Source organism: Hemiscyllium ocellatum, chromosome 12, assembly GCF_020745735.1.
Source record: "Hemiscyllium ocellatum isolate sHemOce1 chromosome 12, sHemOce1.pat.X.cur, whole genome shotgun sequence".
Taxonomy (NCBI): domain Eukaryota; kingdom Metazoa; phylum Chordata; class Chondrichthyes; order Orectolobiformes; family Hemiscylliidae; genus Hemiscyllium; species Hemiscyllium ocellatum.
The window spans coordinates 70,930,112-70,950,267 of record NC_083412.1 but is presented as its reverse complement, the minus strand read 5'-3'; the positions used below and the strand labels follow the sequence as shown (position 1 = coordinate 70,950,267).

Below are 20,156 nucleotides of genomic sequence, written 5' to 3'. Positions count from 1 at the left end.
AGAGACAACCTTGGTAATTATAGACTAGTGAGCCTTACTTTGGTTGTGGGTAAAATATTGGAAAGAATTATGTGAGATAAGATTTATAATCATCTAAAAAGGAATACGTTGATTAGAGGTAGTCAACCCAGTTTTGTGAAGGGTAGGTCATGCCTCACAAACATTATTGAGTTCTTTTGAGAAGGTGACCAAACAGGTGAATGAGGGTAAAGTGGTTGACGTGGTGTGTATGGATTTCAGTAAGGTTCCCCACAGCAGGCTACTGCAGACAATTTGGAGGCTTGGGACTGAGGGTGATTTAATAGTTTGGATCAGACATTGGTTAGCTAAAAGAAGACAGAGGGCAGTGGTTGATGGGAAATGTTCGTCCTGGAGTTCAGTTACTGGTGGTGTGCCGCAAGGATTTGTTTTGGGGCCACTGCTGTCTTCATTTTTATAAATAACCTGGATGAAGGTCTAGAAGAATGGGTTAGGAAATTTTGCAGATAACACTAATGTCGGTGGAGTTGTGGACAGTGCGAAAGGATGTTGCAGGTTACAGAGGAACATAGATAAGCTGCAGAGATGGGCTGAGAGGTGACAAATGAGTTTAATGCAGAAAAGTGAGGGTTGACTCACTTTGGAAGGAGCAACAGGAATACAGAGTTCTGGGCTAATTGTAAGACGCTTGACAGTGTGGATAAGCAGAGAGATCTCAGTGTCCATGTGCATAGATCCCTGAAAGTTGCCAACCAGGTTAACAGGGTTGTTAAGAAGGCTGACATTGTGTTAGCTTTTATTGGTCGAGGGATTGAGTTTTAGAGCCATGAAGTAATGCTGCAGCTGTACAAAACTCTGGTGTGGCTGTACTTGGAGTATTGAGTACAGTTCTGGTCACCACACTAAGGAAAGATGTGGAAGCTTTGGAAAAAGTTCAGAGGAGATTTGCTAGGATGTTGCCTGATATGGAGAGAAGGTCTTATGAGGAAAGGCTGAGGGACTTGAGGCTGGTTTTGTTGGAGAGAAGAAGATTGAGAGGCGATTTAATTGAGACATATAAGATAATCAGAGGGTTAGCTAGGATCGACAGTGAGAGCCTTTTTCCTCAGATTGTCATGGCTAGCACAAGGGGACATAACTTTATACTGAGGGGTAATAGATACTGGACAGATGTCAGAGGTAGCTTCTTTGCTCAGCATAGTAAGACCTACAACAATAGTAGACTTGCCAACTTTAAGGGCATTTAAATGGTCACGGATGAAAATGGAATAGATGAGCTTCAGATGGGTTCAAAAGGTCGGAGCAACATCAAGTGTCGAAGGGCCTGCACTGTGCTGTAACGTTCTATATTCTATGTTTTAAGACAAATAGATTGTTTTGGACTCATCAACCACACCATCCCTTTCCTGTATTATAATCACTTTTTTGTGATGAATATCACCATTCTCCCCATTTCTTTCTTTCTTTGTCTCTCCTAAATCTCTTATAGCCATTCCTCATTCTCCTCTTTTTTTTTAAAGCCAGTTTACAGTTTTTATAGCACCACACAGAAACGTGTATACCAAAGTCATCACCTTATTTACCAAATAAATGCACTATCCACCATAAATCCCCTCACATTTCCTCCCTCAGTTTCTGAGCAGGACTTGAACAGCCTTTTTCAGTGGCAGTGTTTACCTTGGCAAAAAGTCAGATGGCCACTCATTTATGTCCTGAACACTTTGTGGCTTTGGGTGGTCATTTCCAACAGTCCAGAAAATAACTAACTTTCCCTATGATCTACAGTGGTGTTTTCCCTATTTACCTTCAGGGTATGAAAAATAACATTCAAAACTGGAAAATATCCAGATGAGATCATATTATTGTTATACCTCTGCTTTCTGCTATTGAGCAGTTAGATATTGGGGGTTAGTTAGCTGGATGGCTGGTTTGCAACATCTCCTCTTACCTGAGGCATGGTGTATTATGCGCCAGACTTAACCTCCTCAAATTTTATTAATAAGATTGCCTAGATGCCAATGTTTTCTTATTTTTAAAGGCAAGTGGAAAATGGTGTGTTCTGGATGCAATTTGATTGGTTAAACTACTAAGTTTGAACCAAAACATACCTTATTCTTACACTCGCTTTCGTTAAATACAAACAAAATAAAGAAGAATTGGAATAGCTTAATGCTATTGGAAAATCTAACATAATAATAGATAATTTAACTATTGAGCAGCAATTATTCCAATATAATAACATCCCATAAACACACTCGTGGCAAGGGCAAATTCAGTAAAATAGATGGTCTTACATGCAATTCTAGCAGCAGGAAAAGAATCCCAGCTTTTTGCTGTAAAAGAGAGAGAAATAACAGCTTCCATGCCCAGCTTCAAGACCTAGCAATACAATCCTGGTTCTGCAGGAGCTGGACCGCACTCTTTCATGCAGCTTCTATTGTTCCAACTTTTGAAAAAAAAACCCAAGGCATCACAGCTGTTTATTGGCTTGGAACAGGCAGCTTTCCACCTCTGTCTCTACTTCTTTTCATTAAACAAAACAGGACAAAATACACTTCTTAAAACCATTGTGTCAGCACAGGTGACCCTCAGGTTAAACCACCATTAGTCATCCCTCTATGATGAGAAAGCAGCCCAATGGTCCTCTAGGACAATGGCAGCTTTATCTTTAAGTTAGATATTAGGTTGTGTGGACATGCAGGAAATGTACACAATGCTCTGAATATTAAAATCAACAACCAGCAATACTGTACACAAGAGAACATCTAAGGCAAGATCCTAATTCTTATTTTCAATAAAAGTTCTACAAACAAACAGAGCTGTAGAAGGAAAATTTGTGCAGACCAGCACCTGTCATGAACACAATCATGAGTACACCCTATTACATAACACGTTAGAAGGTGAAGAGCAATTATAATAAAAAGGTTTTTTCATTTAAAACAAAGTCATAAATGAAGCCTGTGGGATTAATATTGATGGGAGAAATACATGTGACAACTTTCTCCTTTAGATTATTAATTTCAGCTACTGAATTTGGATTGATACCATCGCAAATGTCAGAGGTTAGAGTTATGACAATAATGACAAGCTGGGATTGTGTCTCTGCTAAATTGGCAAGGCAGAAATGCTGAGTATTCAAGCAATGTACATGAGGAGAGCAAGGGAAAATTCCTATGTTTACCCCTGTAAAATCCATGAGATGGATGGCCTGTACCTGTGCACAAAGTATCATTAAATCAGCCTAGAAATGAAAAAGTGCAAATATGCTCTAAAGTAAAGCACTGCAGTGTAATATTATGTTGTGAGCAAATTGGAGATGTGTTAATACCGTGCAGCGAGTCTGTTACGTGTTTGATACAAATGCTTGTGGAAGGAGAGGTCAGTATATCATATTCAGAGCTGAAAATGTGTTGCTGGAAAAGCGCAGCAGGTCAGGCAGCATCCAAGGAACAGGAAATTCGACGTTTCGGGCATAAGCCCTTCATCAGGAATCTTTATTCAGACACTGATTTAAATTGTGGAGGAAAGAATTTAATTGTAATGGACAACAAAAGACACATAAGGCAATGATGGTTTTGGCCAATTTAATAGAACATGTTGATACAACTACAGAATGTATATAAAGAGTTATAATTGAAGTCGATTTTCACACACATTTGCTAAGCCAAGTGTTTACTAATGAAATGGACTTTTCCAAAGAGGAGGTATAGGAAACTGGTAGTACTAAAAGTAGATAAAATCACCCATATCTGCTCTATGGCACAAAGTAACCTTGAGCTGTAGCTGCACCAGGTTGAAACCTCATTTTTAGCTAATCTTGATGCTGGCTCTCCTATCCCCTCTTGCACCGCAATTAACCAAGGTTGATACCCTAGCTGGATAGTAATGTATAGTGAGGATGCCAGTCATGAAGTTACAAACTGTGGGTGAATATAATGTGCTCCTGCTGATAGCTTACAGCACTTCACAATGCTTGATCTGAGTTGCTTGATATATTATGAATCTATCCCATTCAGCACAGTGGTATGCCACACCACATCAAGAAGAGAATATTCAGTAAATCATGCAGAGGTCACTCTCACCTATTCTCTCATCAACGTATGTATGTGCAGCAGGTAGATTGGTGAGGGCTAGATCTATTAGCTTTCTCTCACCCCACCTGCCATAGACCCATTCTACGAGTCATGTTCATTAAGACTCAGCAGAAGTGGTTTATCGGGCTATTATTGAGGATAACGTTTGAAGTCTTTGCCACCTTAGTGCTTTCTCTGGTGTTGTTAAAATGGATATTATCTTAAATATGATGCATTCTGGAAAAGAATCAACAATGGAAGGAAATATAACCTAAAAAATAACAACACACTGTTTGCAGAAAGTTTCTTGCCTATTGATCCAAATGTACCATATCAGATGTATGCATAGACTTATTGAAGGGACATTACTTTTTCTTTTCCAGAGTCAATGGGATTTTGAAAGATGGAGAGGTAGCAACCTAAATTTAGAATTGGCAGATGAAAATGAAAAAAAATTAACAACTATACAGCTGTTTTAACTCAAGATTTACAACTTCCTCCAGGACATTTACAGCTGTTATATTAACAGTAGTCTTCCCAACCCAAAATAATACAATCTCTGATTCAAAACATCTCACATTCTTAAACCAATTTCCATTCCATGGTTTTGAAATCAACAAGTCAAGCAACATGAATTTTCCATAATTTTTGCAAAAGTATAGCTGGAAGCTAATAAAGTGAAAGTTGAGCAAGAAATAATGGAGGAGAAAATAAGATTAAGCTGGGGCTCTGGCAGAATGTTGGGAATCCTCTTACGACACATGCTTAAATCAGGAGTTCATCGCATTGTGGGCCTCAGCTTTCACGTCAAAAATACAAACAAAAGGCATCCTGAGGCAGCTTGTTGACTTAGTCAGAACCTTTTTTGGATGAATGTCATGTCAACAGCTACACTAGGAGGGGTCTGGCAGTGAGGAGGAGGGTGGAAACATCAGAATTATAACTTTGATCTAGAGAAAATATATATTCTTCTTTCCAAAGTACACTGATTCAGTCTAGCCCAAAGCTAATGTGAGTTTAAACATGCTATAAGCATTGGCCACTGCACATAGAACATGGGGTCAAGGTTTTATAATTTGTGCAGTGTTGCATTGTTCTCCTCAGGAAGTGGTTGCATCAATGCCTTACACCTGTTGTTAGAAATTGTATGTAATAGTAGCAAGGTTGAGCATTTCATTAAAAATAATGTAAACTACAGTTGAACTGAAACTTCTGTTCCCTATTCTAAAGAAAAATAGCAACTGGTCTACAATAATCCATACTCACTTTGAATGAGTGTCTCAATGCACTTTCATTGGTCACAGCAAATTTGGGGTATTTCCTTAGTAAAAATGTTGCAAACATTCATCAATTTAAGCCATTTTAATACAATTTGTAGCTGGCACAGGCAAAATGAAAGAAAGTGCATTAATTTATTTGGTTCCAAACACGTGTCACTTCGCAAATTCATCAAAGACAAAGAAATTAGATAACAGAAAGTCATCTTTATCCTTCCACGCAAAATGAAATACAAGAAGGCTGTGTAGCCCAATGGCAAGGATATCTGAAAATTAAGTAAAGTGAATTTTATGAAAAGACAAACGCTACAACAGGAATTATTCTGGTTTAAAGGCAATGATGCATTTCTTCATGGTATTTGCAAACTTCTGGACAGTCCCTGCAACAGCTTAAAACTGATCACAAAGACAAAGTGAAGTAGTAAGCACAGGTTTTCATAACAACTCCAGATAGTTTATTTTTCAAACATTTAAAGACTTAAATATCTTCACAGCTTGGCAGTTCCAATCAGCTTATCCATTTTTGATACACATTTATCAATCACAAAGGGTATTTGGTGACTCCCAAAGGGCATCTGACCAAAGGGTTACCCTACCACTTCATAAAATTCTAATGAATTTAGAACTTTTCACGTCAGTTTGTAAGTGTACAAGTCATATTTCCAATCTCCTTCCAAAAATCAGGTGGACCCGAAAACAGCTGCACTTTAAAGTATGCTGTTACATTAATGAAATTTGGATGCACAATGTTTATCCTTATCCCTTGCATGAACAGTGGGAGGCAGGTTCACAAGACAGACATCAGACCTTCTCCCTCCACTGCCATTTTTGCTGACACATGCAGCCTCTCCAGACGTATTAAAATTCAGGACCTTACCAGTTGAGGAAATTTCTCCCGTAAGCTCCATATTCTAGACAATGCTCAACAGATATCCAATACTCATCCTACGTATGGTGTTTACTCATTTCTCAACAATCACTGGACAAACATAATTCGTTGCTTTGTAATTCTTGGATTATTTTAATATTTCCCAAGATACATTTTTATGAATGAGGAAGCCATTACTATTTTTAAATCAATTGAAATATTTTAAGATAGTATTCTTGCTGAGATAAAATGCCTTGTCAAATAACTCGCAAGTAGAAAACATTTTCAAAGATGAATCCAAAATATGTCACTTTGCTTTTACTGGAAAACCATCACCAATTATTCAAAGTTTGATAATTTAAAAGTTGAATCTGTCCCATTCATAAATTAACGTTGCACATGTGAAATTAGTTCAGCCATTCTACACAAGCATACTGTTGCTGAAAGCATAATGCCCAAACCTCAGTCACCCACATTTAACCAACTAGTTCATTGTGCCTGCTCCAGAGTCAGGGTGTAACCTCCATATTCTGTGACCCTCTCCATTAACTCACAGCCATGCAATCTCTTCTGCATGGTAAGTAGAAGACTATCTATTTCAGTGAATATTCTGGGGAATTTTACTAAAATTAATGAGGTCAATTCAATATGGCAAGAACACTTAGCAATGGATATTGACAAGTATTATATTCATTTCAAGTACAATGCTTACGAGTACACAATATTAATCTTGTACTAAATTCCTTTCGTGTATTATAAGCTACCAATCAGAAAACAAGTTTCACAAATGATCGTAATATACTTCTATTCAAATGGCTCTAATCCGCTGCATGCAAATATACTCATTGAAGTCATTGCTAGGCATGGAGTATTTTGAATTAAGGATGTGATTACAGATTAGTAATTGTCATACTTCATATATATTAAAATCAAAGTCAGTTCATGTATCTTATTGTGAGTACCTTTGGATTGTTGTGTGTCCATGGCATCATGTTTAGATGTTTTTAAATTGTTGACAGGTGTGGTGCTGGAGAATGGTGCCTCAGATTCTGGAACTTATTCAAAGAATACAAAGAAAACATCTCTGTGATCAACTCAACTGCTGTGCACAATAATATCTCTGGTAGAAGATAAACACTGTAGTTTGCCTAATATCGTGCCTAATTTATCAGCCAAAAAAAACCAGATGCAGTGGCAAGCATTGCAGAATATAATGATCAAGCCAAGCAGCGCACCTAAATAATCCATCTATATCAGTTCAAACATTTTAATTAATTATAAAAACATTCCAATTTCACTTCCATGCAAAATTTAGACTTACTATTACAGTTAACGTGAACATGACCATTGAATCCTATCTGTCAGAAACTTCAAAACAGCAGAACGATTGTTCTTGAACATATCTTTGAGTCAAATAGACTCAGATTTTTCTAATTTATTATTCTGTACTACTATGCAATACTCATTGCAACAGTTCAGTCCTTCGAGGGCATGGAAGTGTACAGCCTAGTTATACTGACAAAGTGACATGAGCTGCATACCAATGATGCATGTGTCATTTTCGAACAAAGTGAAAATCCATGCTATCCATTCATTTTTATGTACTACCTGAAATCTGCTTCCTTTGTGTAGAATCAAATTCATCACTTTTTTTTGATGTGGTAGCTGATGAATCGACAGTGGGGTGAATCTCAGGTTCTGTAATTTAGCAAGAGAAAATCAAAAGCAAATTCTGTCATAAGAACATAAAAGTATAGGAGCAAGTGTAAGGCCATAAACAAATCTGCACTTCCCTTCAAAGAAGTTATATCTGAACACCTACATCAAAACCACTTCACTGCCCTTTTTCCATTGCCCTTGACTCCTTTAATATATGAAAGTACATGAAAGATTGCAGACTTGCATGTACTGAACAATTCTGCATCGTTATCCCTTTAGGGAAGAGAATTTAGAAGAGTTACAACTCTGAAATGTGTCCTCTTATCAGTCTTAAATGGCTGAGCTCTCATCCTGAGATAAGGGCTCACTAATCAAGTAAAACAACATCTGCATTGTCAAGCCCTCAAAAAACTGTATATGCTTCAATATGATAATTTCTCATTCTTCTGAGCTTCAATCTATGTAGGTCCATTCCTCTACTCATAAGACTGCCCACTCAGCTTGGAATCATTAATCTTTGCTGTGCATCTACAATGGGAAGTATATTCTTCCTACAGAAGGAAACTGACACTGTATCGTACTTTAAGTTTATCTACAGCATAGAAACAGGCCCTTCAGCCCAACAACTCCATATCGACCCTCTGAAGAGTAACCCACCCAGACCCATTCCCTGACATTTACACCTTATTAATGCATCTAACACTGTGGGCAATTTAGCATAGCCAATTCATTTGACCTGCACATCTTTAGATTGTAGGAGGAAACCAGAGCACCTGAAGGAAACTCACGCAAACACAGGGAGCATATATAAACTCCACACAGACAGTCACTCAAGGTCGGAATTGAACCCAGGTCCCTGCTGCTGTGAGGCAGTAGTGCTAACCACTGAGCTACCATGCTGCTCCAAAGCAATGTTTAAGCGAGGTTTTGTCAAAACCCGAGAAAATGCTAATTGATACTTTGCCAAATGGCAGGAAATAGAGTCATTTTTCACATTATAAATTTACTGGCAAGTGAAAACAAGAAGAAATGAACTATATTGCATGTGAACAAGTAATGCATTTAATGAATGAACTACATAGGGCTCATATAGAGTCATAGAGATGTGCAGCACTGTCCAACCCATCCATGCTGACCAGATATCCCAACTCAATCTAGTCCCACCTGCCAGCATCTGGCCCATATCCCTCCAAACGCTTCCTACTCATATACCGTCCAAATGCCTGTTAAATGTTGCAATTGTACTAGCCCCTACCACTTTTGGCAGCTCATTCCATGTATGTAACACCCTCTGCATGAAAAAGTTGCCCCTTAGGTCTCTATTATATCTTTCCCCATCTCACCCTAAAACTACACCTTCTAGTTCTGGACTCCCCGACCCTTGGGAAAAGACTTTGTCTATTGACCCTATCCATGCCCCTCATTATTTTGTAAACCTCTATAAGGTCACCCCTCAGCCTCCAACGCTCCACAGAAAACAGCCCCAGCCGATTCAGCCTTTCCCTATAGCTCAAATCCTCTATTATGATATAAAAGCAGACAAAAGAGCAGAAATTTAACCCTTATTTCATTGGTTTATGATTTTAATAAACTGACAACTGTGATATGTAAAGTAGGTCACCTGGTGCCAATACTCCATACCAGGAGAAAACTGAACATATTTTAGTCAATTGTTCTGTTAACAGCAAATTAATTTATTTAGTAGATTATATCTAAATACCAAGTTTATTTTATAATTTTAACTTGACTGCTAAAGAAATTTAAAATTCCTGCAACAATCACTAAGAGGTTTGTTTGGTGAGAGTCCGATTTTGTCCTGTGTGCCATCCTGCTAGTGAACAGCTGCAGGGATTCAGGGTTTGATAGTCACCCTGTTATCTTCTAACCCTTACCTGCACAGAGTAACCAGATAAAAATGCTTAGTGTTTACAAAAGGCCTTTAATACTCGCTATAATCAGGTCTCCAGAATCTCTCAATATGATTGAAATTTCACCTCAATTGTTTCATGTAGAACATGAAAGAAACTAATGAAAAGTACACGAAAGGAGTTATAAAATTTACAAAACGATCCATCCAGCTGAAAAAAGCATCACACGTTAAATTCAAGTTGATTAAGACAAACGCAAGAAGTATATAATCATTCAAATGTAATTATTAAAATGAAAGGTTCGATGGAGACAAAATGAGAACAAATAAAGCATATGTCAACAAACAGTGGATGACACCTTCAAAACTGGTGCTCAACTTTAGTTGGCATACTTAATAAAGAAGAGTATATTGACCCTACAAAACAGCTCATCCAACCATTTAAATATTGCTTTCTACAATGAATTTCATGACTACATCATACCCATTACTACAACTACCTGTGAATTCTTGGTTGGCCATGGCATCAGATTCAGAGGTCGTACGTAAAGTGATAATATTTGAGATGATGGAGGTTAATATCCCATACTCTGCAAAGTAGTTTGGAAAAATGAAATAAGTTGTTTAACCGTATGGGATAAATGACATCAACTGTAGTAAAAGACATTTATACTTGCCATTTCAACACAGTTGATTAATTGTTCAGAAGTGGAAAAAGACGTAATGTAATAACCACAGAACGAGTCTGTAAAACTGGTCTAAATGTGAAATTTAACTAGTGAGCATCCTTGACAAAACCATCACAACTTGACTTCTAAAAAATAAATTACAATGATTGATTTATAAGCTTATTCAACACAAAGTCCACAAATTGAATTCAAAATGAGATTGGGACATCAGTTTTGAAATCTAATTTGCTTTCAATAACAAATATTATCTAAACAAATGCCAACTCCTTTGGACTTTCCTTGTTCAGTCAATGTATTTCAGGACATGATCAGCTAAGTAATTATACTGTCATCATAAACCTTTACAGTTGTGAACATCGTTACTTCAACAATGAACAGCTTTTACTGCAGGACTCAGAATAATTATTGAGGCTATTTGTGAGTCATGGCATATGTATATCATCTAGATCAGAGAAAGGTGAATTAAAATGGTTTGTAAGTAATTTATATTTGAGAGTAAATCCCACAGCCATGATTATTGAAGCAAAGCAATCAACATTTTTGTGACTGAGAATATTAACTGACAGTATAAGTGAAGGCAATTGTTTCAAATGCATACAATTTTGATTAATGATATTTTCTTTAACCATTTTGAAACCTTTATGATGTAAAAAGTGTTACATAAATGCAAATTGTATTGTTTTGTGTGTGAAAATATTATGGTACATTATTCCAAAAGCAAAATTAAGGCATAACTGAACAAACTTAACATTGAAGCTTTAGCTCAGCACTAAAAGTCAAAATTTAACAAAATTCTCAAGTTTGCTTTTTAACCAAAATTTATGCACTGTTACGTTTTCTTTCAATAACCTCATTAGTGACAGTTTAATACAGAGCTGGGGAACACATGTAAGGTTATTTCATCCTATTCCCTATAACATCAAGTTAAAACAAAGTAAAGACTAAGTTCTTAAAAAGAGAGGTTTGTAAAATAAAGTGCGGCACGGACAGGATGAATGGCCAAACACTTTTTCCCAGGTTAGGGGAGTCCAAAATTAGAGGGCATAGTTTTAAGGTGAGAGAGGAAAGATATAAAAAGGACCTAACGTGTAACTTTTTCACACAGAGTGGGATGCCTGCATGGAATGAGCTGCCAGAGGAAGTAGAGGAGGCAGGTACAATTACAATTTAAAAGGTACCTGGATGGGCATATGAATAGGAAGGATTTAGAGGGATATGGGCCAAATGCTGGCAAATGGGACTAGGTCAGTTTGGGATGTCTGGTTGGCTCAGAAAAGTTGGACCAAAAGTGTCTGTTTCTATGCTGTGTGACTCTTGGCTCTATAAGACTAACGTCTTTCAAATTCTACATTGGATCCATTAAGTTTCCCTCTATGGATGTTTTCTTCCTGGAATCAAGATCTTTCCACATCTTAGGAGCAAATTACTGCAGATGCTGGAATTTGTACTGAAAACAAAAAATGCTGGAAATCACAGTGGGTCAGGCAGCATTGGTGGAGAGAGATAGAGAGAGCAAGCTAACTTTTTGAGTCTAGATGACTCTTCATCAGAGCACTGTTGGCGTGCTCTCTCTCCACGGATGCTGCTTTACTCACTGAACTCCAGCATTTTGTTTTCAGCTCTTTCCCCACATCTTTCTCCACTAAAGATACAGGACTCAGAGTCACTATAGCATGTTACTTAACAGATGCTTCTGAATTCATTGAACAATCAATGCAATTTTCATACTCAATTGCTATTGCTATTTGCCCTCTGTCCACTCTCCTCCCAAGGCGACACTGAGAATCTTTGTTATTTGCACACTGACTCTAACCTGGGATAGTAAATTTAGCTTTTGACTTGATCTAGGCAGCAAATTTTGTATTGTTATTTGCTACTGTAAATTTGGAATATAATAAATCTTAAAACAAACTATGCATAGAAATTTATTATGCGTACACTGCCCTCAACTTTAGTTTAAATGTCTTTTTTTTACACGCAAGCAAAGTGCAGCCAGATATGTATCTGATTTATTAAATCTAATATTCACTGGTCAAAAAATAAAGCAGAGTTTAAAAAAGCCTGAAGGGAAAAGCAAACCAGTATTTTCCTGCTGGTCCCTTCTAACAGTGGACCTCGGGATCGCAGTTTCAAAACGGATGGCCACTCCCTCACAGGAAGTAAATGAACAATAGTTTTATCAGGACAAATCCGTATAAACAGCTAACAACAGAACCAATGCTATTGTGACATTAGCTAGCAGAGATCATGAGAAGAAAACAAACTGCTCAGAGATTGTTGGGCGTGGAGGGGCTGAATGACAGATATCAAAAGCAATGTACCCTTTGGGTAAAAGGAGAGACATATAGATAGAGATACCTGGTATGGTGACAAAATGTCTGAAAATGAACCTGACATCCAGAACCCCAACCTGCACTACAAATCTTTTCAAAATCCGCTGTCCACTAAAATGATCTAGAAAACTATTCAGTTCAAAGGCAATTAGGAATGAGCAACAAAAGCTGGACTGGTCAGCTTTGCCAACATCCCAGTAAAACAAAATATTTTCACGTAATATATCAAAATCAAATAGTCATATTATACTTGATTTAAGTAGATTTATAAAGGATTCAATATAGAATGAGAATAAATAACAATGGATGTGATACAATATGTTTTCCAAGCAAACTACTTTGTTAAAAATCAACGATAAAACAAAATCAGTTTACGGCTCAAGAAATGTATATTACATAATACTCTTGTTAATTGTTAATTGAAAATGAAATTTACTGTCTAAGTGAATTAAGGAATTCTAATTAATGCTATCATTATAACGCATAGTAATTATGAACATATTAAACTATGATATGACACAGTGAAGAAATCATAAATATCTATTTTACATATATTAATGGCACTACCTGGGAATTGTTGGTTATCCATCTTATCAGGTTCAGAAGCAGTGAGTGAAAATGAGTCTTTGGTGAATGGCTCCTCATATTCTGTTTTTATTCCCGGAAAAAATACACCTTTTAACACATCTGAAAACATTTCTTCAAGAGGGAACAAGGTACTCAACATCTGTAGGAAAGCTTAATTTGGCCAAAGGAGCACAATTCATGCAAACAGTCGGCAGACTAAATTTCAGATGAGGAATTGTGTAGCAGCTGCACCAATATACCTCATTAAGCAACAGTGCATAAAATCCATGCTGCAACACAAATAAACATATTTTGCACAGTGTCTATGATCAAAGCAAAAGGTGTTGAAATAGAAGGTACACATAATATTCTACATGATGCAGGTAACCAGCCAAAAAGACACATGGACAAACAACATACTTCTTCCAAGCAATGATTTGTCTCTTATTCGAATAACATGTTGTACCCATGCAAGATAGGCTTTACTTATCACTGAACACAATGCTTATAAATGCTCTGCTAAGCCATTGAGCAGACAATGCACTTTGTGCTGGTGCATGCTCATATGTGACAAATGAACATTTCTGTCAGCAGTGAATAAGCCATTGAGCATACTGTACCGATGTTTATATCTGCAAATAATATGCAAAATGAATATGCTCATTACAGTAGCTACAGCAAAATTGCTTCCCATGCTGTATTTGCTCAGCTACCTGTGAACTGTTCCGCGTCTGTGACATCAAGTTTGGAAGCCAAATTTGAAGTGGACGAAAATGAACTAGTAGCAGAAGGAAACTCAGGTTCTGCAATGTTGTTCACAGAAACAAAAAAAAAGTCTGTTTGCTAATAATATAGAAGTTCATAGTAATTATGTTAATGATTTTATGAAGGTATGAATGATGGTAAACAACAAAAGACCTGGCCCATCATCCCGCTCCACACAGTTATCATATCTTGTGTATCACAGTATACATATTCCAACCTCTCCAAAAAGCCAACTCTTATAAGACACCTAAACCAAAACTCAAGGCAATTTGGGCAACAAATCAGAAATGTGCCCATCTAACAACTTCTCATATTCCCACCCCAACACCACCCCTCAAATATGGTAATTAGTCAAGAAGTTCACTCTAATCATGAATTATTTCCAGTACCTACCTTTTAGAAGAGATAGCAAAGGACAAAAAGTCACCAAATTGATAGTAAGTAATTAAATAAGAATATGCTATCAATTGATAGTATTTCATTTGGCTAAATAAATTGCACTCTGACAAAATCTATGACAAATGCATTTTAATCTTGTGGAAAGACTTCAGGTTAAGGACAAAAATATTTAAAAAACAGCATCTAAGAGATGGATAGAGTACTGAAAATTCATTCGATTTTGAAATGCATAACACATTTTGCATAAACCATTTAAGATGATTTTAAGGCAAAGGCATACACTTAAACTGCGATTTTTGGTTTTAGACCCGAAACTTCCTATTGTCTAATAATCAACCGAATTCAACCAATGAGAGCCAATTAAAGGAAACAGAAAGTAAGAAATAAGATTTCAAAATATAAACATGAAACAACACTCATCAAAGAATACTTAATATTTCTTAATGAGGATGCAAGAAATAAGTTAAAATAATGGAACCAGAAATATGTCTATCCAAACCACCAAAAGTAAATAGCTGCAATTTACCAACTGAGACACAGCCAATTATAGGAAACAAAAATTCTTCCCATGTGAAGTAACTGTTTCCTCAGTTAGATGCAGCATATTGGCTAAACATCCTTCCTGGCTGAAATAATGAGCCTGGATTTAATTTAATACTCAGGTAATATACGGTTTTAAAGTAATATCCTGACTACAGATATGCTACTTGACATTTAGCAACAGTTGCATTTCTGGTAAATGCAAAATTATTGATGCAATGTTTCTTCTAAGTTCTACTAATCATAAAATTTGATTTGCAAGGACTTACTCATATTATTACAGTATACCAATCTACAGTATAGAATGCCAATATTTTTAGAGGTAGCACATCTAATTCTCTATAAAAGATAGTTCTATGATGCAATTATCAAACTACCAGTGAATAATTACATGTCTGGGGCAACAGGTTTACAAGTTGGATTGACAAATGATATATTGAAGGATCATACCTTATATTCTGCAATTCATTTTCAAAAAAGCAAATAAAACTGGCATGCACACTATGATGAAAATCAAATGTAATATTTTTTGGTGATCAAGACATTGTCCAGACCAATGGAATAGAATGGAGCATAATCAAGCTATGTAACAAGAGTGACACAAAACAGCTTTGAGGTAGCAATGCCACAACGCGATACAGACATTTAAACTTGACAAAAAACAGAAGTTGCTGGAAAAGCTCAGCAGGTCTGGCAGCATCTGTGAAGAGAAATCAAAGTTACCCTGCTGAGTTTTTCCAGCAATTTCTGTTTTCGTTTCTGATTTACAACATCCACAGTTCTTTCGGATTTTATTGAAACTTGACAGTCTGGGAAAGAAACTAAGGAACTATTTTGTTCCAAATAGAGAAAAGAAAACATAGACACAGACAACAATGGACATTCGAGGGCCTCAATTACTATGGATGTTAACTGGAAAACTAGCTAACATTCGCTTTGCAGTGGCACTCTCTGTGCTCATGCTCAACTCATGCCTTCCCCATCCCAAAACATTGTTTTCCCTACTTTCTCAGTTCAAGCTGCCCCCTCGCCTTCTCCCCACCCTCAGGTTATTCTGATACTTTCCTTCCAATGCTGGTATGACATCTTAATTTTCCTATTTTGTACTTTTCTCCCCACCGATTCTCACTATTGCAACTTCTCTTTTTATTACATTCTATTGTTTGTTAAATCTTATGTCAAGATATCCTGTGGAAACACGTAGCAGTCCAGAATCCTCAGAAATAACAACAGTTGGGAGATTGAAGCCAGAAATGATATTAAAAGGGGAAACAAAAGTGGCAGTATGTTTTGACCATGAATGGACGGATAGATATGGTAGCTGCCCTGTAAATCAATGGCTGCTTGAACAGGAAGTCAGCATGCATACAGATGATGTTCAGAAAGCTCAACAGAAAAACTAAGACTTCCACATGAAATATCTTGTGGGATTAATTATTCTAAAGAATAGGATAAATGGGAAGAATATTTCAAAAATTGAAAGAATTGACTTCTATAGTTTTGTTCACATGTAAAAGTCTCAGAGGACAAAACACCTTTCCATACTTTGGTTAGGAACTAAAATTGTGAATTCACCAGGAGATACATCCCAAAGACCAAAAGTAGAGATTGCACTGTAAAGAACTATAGCACTTCAAGTTAGATCAAGAGAGGTTTTCTCATCTTGACCACATACTATTGCTTTACTAGGATCTTTTTAAGTTGTATTTTTCAATCCTTAGCCTTTAATGCTTCCAGTGTGGATTATGTGCAATATATAAAGATCATAGCATTCTAAAATCAGCATTATTGGCATGTACTTTGTATATATTACATGTAGACGCATATACAAGCACAAGCAATGTACTAGAAATGCACATAATCACTTTGAAAAAGATGCTTGCTATTGTACTGTGAATAAAAGACATTAAAACCCCAAATTCCACAATTTAATATAGACATTGCAAATAACACATTCCAATGCCTAAAAACTGTGATTGTAACCATTTCAAATGACTTGAGAATGCAACATGTACAATGCATTGTTGCAGTAATACACTGCACAAAAGACAAAAGACAGTCTATGTTTATAGCTTCTTATATAGTGTGCTGCCAATTTCAATACGGTAGGAACAAAATAGAACTAGAGTTCCTGACCCACAAGCAACCAAAATCAGCCCAGTTTTCTTCCACATCCCTATGGAACCTGTTCAAAATAGTCCGCAGCAAGTACCTGTGAATTGTCCATTTGCCTATATATTTTATGAAAAGGAATAAATCAATGGAGAAAGAAAAGAACAAAAAATATTTTTCAAAAAAAAGGGATGAAACTATAGTTTGTGTTTGACTTTTTGGAAGTGAAAAAGATGCCATTCAATGAATAAGTAACACAAAATGCATTCACTATGCAATACAGGTTTTCAATATTATTCAACCCAAGCAATTGTAAAGACCAGTCAATTGTTGAAAAAACTCTATTATGTAGGTTTCCAATCTTCTTTAACTAATTATACAGAATTGTAATTTATTGTATTACAGAACCATTCTTTTGAGAATTTTTAACCAAATGCCGAGTGTGCAAATGCTTGCGAAGTCATTTTGCATACCAAATTACATCATATAGGCACTTCATACCAGCCTTGAAATTTATAACCTATGAACAGGGTAAAAATGATAACATATAAATGTACACAGTACACTGAAAATGCATGCATTATTTACACTGAAAGACATAACCTACATAGCGATGCATCACTGAACTACCTTTGAATTCCTGATTATTCATGGCATCAGGATCTGATGTTGGATGGAAAGATCCACGGCTGGAAGATGGTATCTCAGGTTCTGAAAGTTTTTTTCAAAAGAAAGCAAATAAACACTCTGAACTTACGCACATTAATTTATGCATGACATTTACGGTTGAGTCAAATTGAATAGCATTGAGTAACTTGGCAATGCACAGCATTGTGGGGCAGTGAATTGATGCAACACAAGCAGGCTTATCTTGACTAAGAACAAAAAACAAGTCATTGCAAGCATTCAATAAGATTAAGGAAGATATTTCAGTTCTGCAGAGTAGTGGATGCATGAAATGGGCTTCCAGTCATACAAAACCTGAAGTGAAGTTGCATAATAATTCTTAAAAACAGTTGGATCAAGATTGATATTTCTTTTAGCCAAAAAAAAGTGCTGCCCAGAAGAAATCTTTCCACACTCTGTTAGCGGCTGCAGAAAGTAAATGGGAGGAGTTGTTCCATTGGTTATGAGGAGATATAATAGAGCTATGGAATGTGCAGGTATAATTACAAAGAGAAATGAAAGCTCCTCAGTGGAATATAAACACACAGATTATGAGTAGAAGCAAGCCATTTAGACCCTCATACCTACTCAGTCATTCAACAAGGTCACGGTTGAGCGGTTGGTGATTTGAATTCTACATTCCTATTTACCCAATAAATTTTAATGTGCCTGCCTAACAAGAGTCAATCTGTTTCTTAAAAATATTCAATGACCCCCAATCTCCACCAACTCAGAGACAGAGAGTTCCAACATCACAGAACCCTCTGATAGAAAACAAATCTCTGTCCAAAATAGGAGAACGCCTAATTTTTAAAAGGGCTTAATATCTGATTGAAGATTTGTAGCTCGGGTATCCGAGCAGAACCACAACATTTTAAAAGGGCTCTCTAATTCTGCACTCAGCAAAAGAGGAAACATCGTTCCCATGTATACTTTGTCAGGTTTGTTCTGGTTCTTATACATTTCTCATTATGGGATTTGTTGATACCCAAAAGGAATCTGGGTGCCCAGATTCATAAGTCACTGAATGCTAACATGCAGGTGCAGTAAGCAATAAGGGAGACAACTGCAAAAGGCTTTGGCTCCAGGGGTAAAGACAATTGTTGCAATTGTGCAAAATTGTCTAATAATTAAGAGAACATGTGAAATAGTGAATACACTTTTGGACTCCGTACCCAAGGACAGATATATTTCTCACAGAGGGAAGCAATGAAGTTTCAGTCCCTGGCATGTTGGAAGTGCCCTTTAAGGACAGACTGAGAAGACTAGGCTGTTATTCTTTAGCATTTAGAAGAGAGGAGATCTCACTGAAGTGTACAAATCTTTATAGGGTACAACAGGATAGACATAGAAATGATGTTTCTTCTAACTGTGGAATATAGAACTAGGAGCAAAGTCTCAGAATAAAAGGAAGGTCAGCTAGGACTCTGAAGAGGGGGACTTCCTTTGAATCTTTGAAATTCCCTGCTCGAGACGGTAGTAAAGACTCAATCAATACTTACTTCAAGCTAAAATGATAGATGTCCAGATATTAAAGATATCAATGGGCATAGGGATAAAGCAGGAAGATGACAGTGAGAAAATTGTCCACAATCCAGTTGAATGGCAGAACTAGTTTGAGGGGTTTAGATTACTTATTTACAGAGTGGAAACAGGCCTTTCGGCCCAACTAGTTTACACCGATCCTCCGAAGAGCAACGCACCCAGACCCATTCCCCTACATTTATCCCTTTACCTAACACTATGGGCAATTTAGCATGTTCAATTCACCTAACCTGTGCATCTTTGGACTGTGGGAGGAAACAGGAGCACCCAGAGGAAACCCACGCAGACACGGGGAGAATGTGCAAACTCCACATAGACTGTTGCCTCAGGCGGGAACTGAATCCAGGTCTCTGGTGCTGTGAGGCAGCAGCACTAACCACTGTGCCACCGTGCCGCCCCTCAATGGTCTAGTTCTGCTCCTGCTTCCTATGTTTCTATGATTTGCAGGGAACTTGTTTGAATGCGTTTGAAAGAGAAAATAATCAAAGTGTTATTGTGCTCATCACTGAAAGTACACAACCAGCATGTTGATACTACAGCTCAAGGGATATTAGGTGAATTAATTAAACCAGTCATCATAACTCGAAAGATACAAATTCTATCTCCATACTGGTTGCTGGTCAGAGAGAATATACAGTATTGTGTTAACTGTTGGTATCCGCACATCATGAGTGAAACAGTGACCTTGGGAAAGAGATCAGTGAAGAACCTCAAAAATGAATCTTAGCTTAAACAGCCTCAGATACTGATGCAAGTTTAAATACCTTGTATGTCTATTATGGAGTAGGGCAGATTTCTTCATCAGCTATCCCTCAAG

The 20,156-nt window shown here is 37.0% G+C and overlaps 1 protein-coding gene across 25 annotated transcripts in view; it reads right to left on the bottom strand.

The window, feature by feature from the left end:
- The window catches only part of LOC132821115 (target of Nesh-SH3-like), a 348,093-nt gene that overhangs the window by 171,730 nt on the left and 156,207 nt on the right, over window positions 1-20,156 (bottom strand). For 18 of the 25 annotated variants that reach the window (XM_060833661.1, XM_060833668.1, XM_060833670.1 and 15 more), the window contains 6 exons: window positions 17,759-17,839; window positions 14,026-14,115; window positions 13,313-13,393; window positions 10,224-10,313; window positions 7,806-7,895; window positions 7,160-7,252 (listed from right to left, as the gene is read on the bottom strand). In XM_060833661.1, the coding sequence (XP_060689644.1) occupies window positions 7,160-7,252; window positions 7,806-7,895; window positions 10,224-10,313; window positions 13,313-13,393; window positions 14,026-14,115; window positions 17,759-17,839 (525 nt within the window). The remainder of the gene's footprint in view (window positions 1-7,159; window positions 7,253-7,805; window positions 7,896-10,223; window positions 10,314-13,312; window positions 13,394-14,025; window positions 14,116-17,758; window positions 17,840-20,156) is intronic. The other 7 variants (XM_060833679.1, XM_060833681.1, XM_060833683.1 and 4 more) reach the window with 1 other exon arrangement.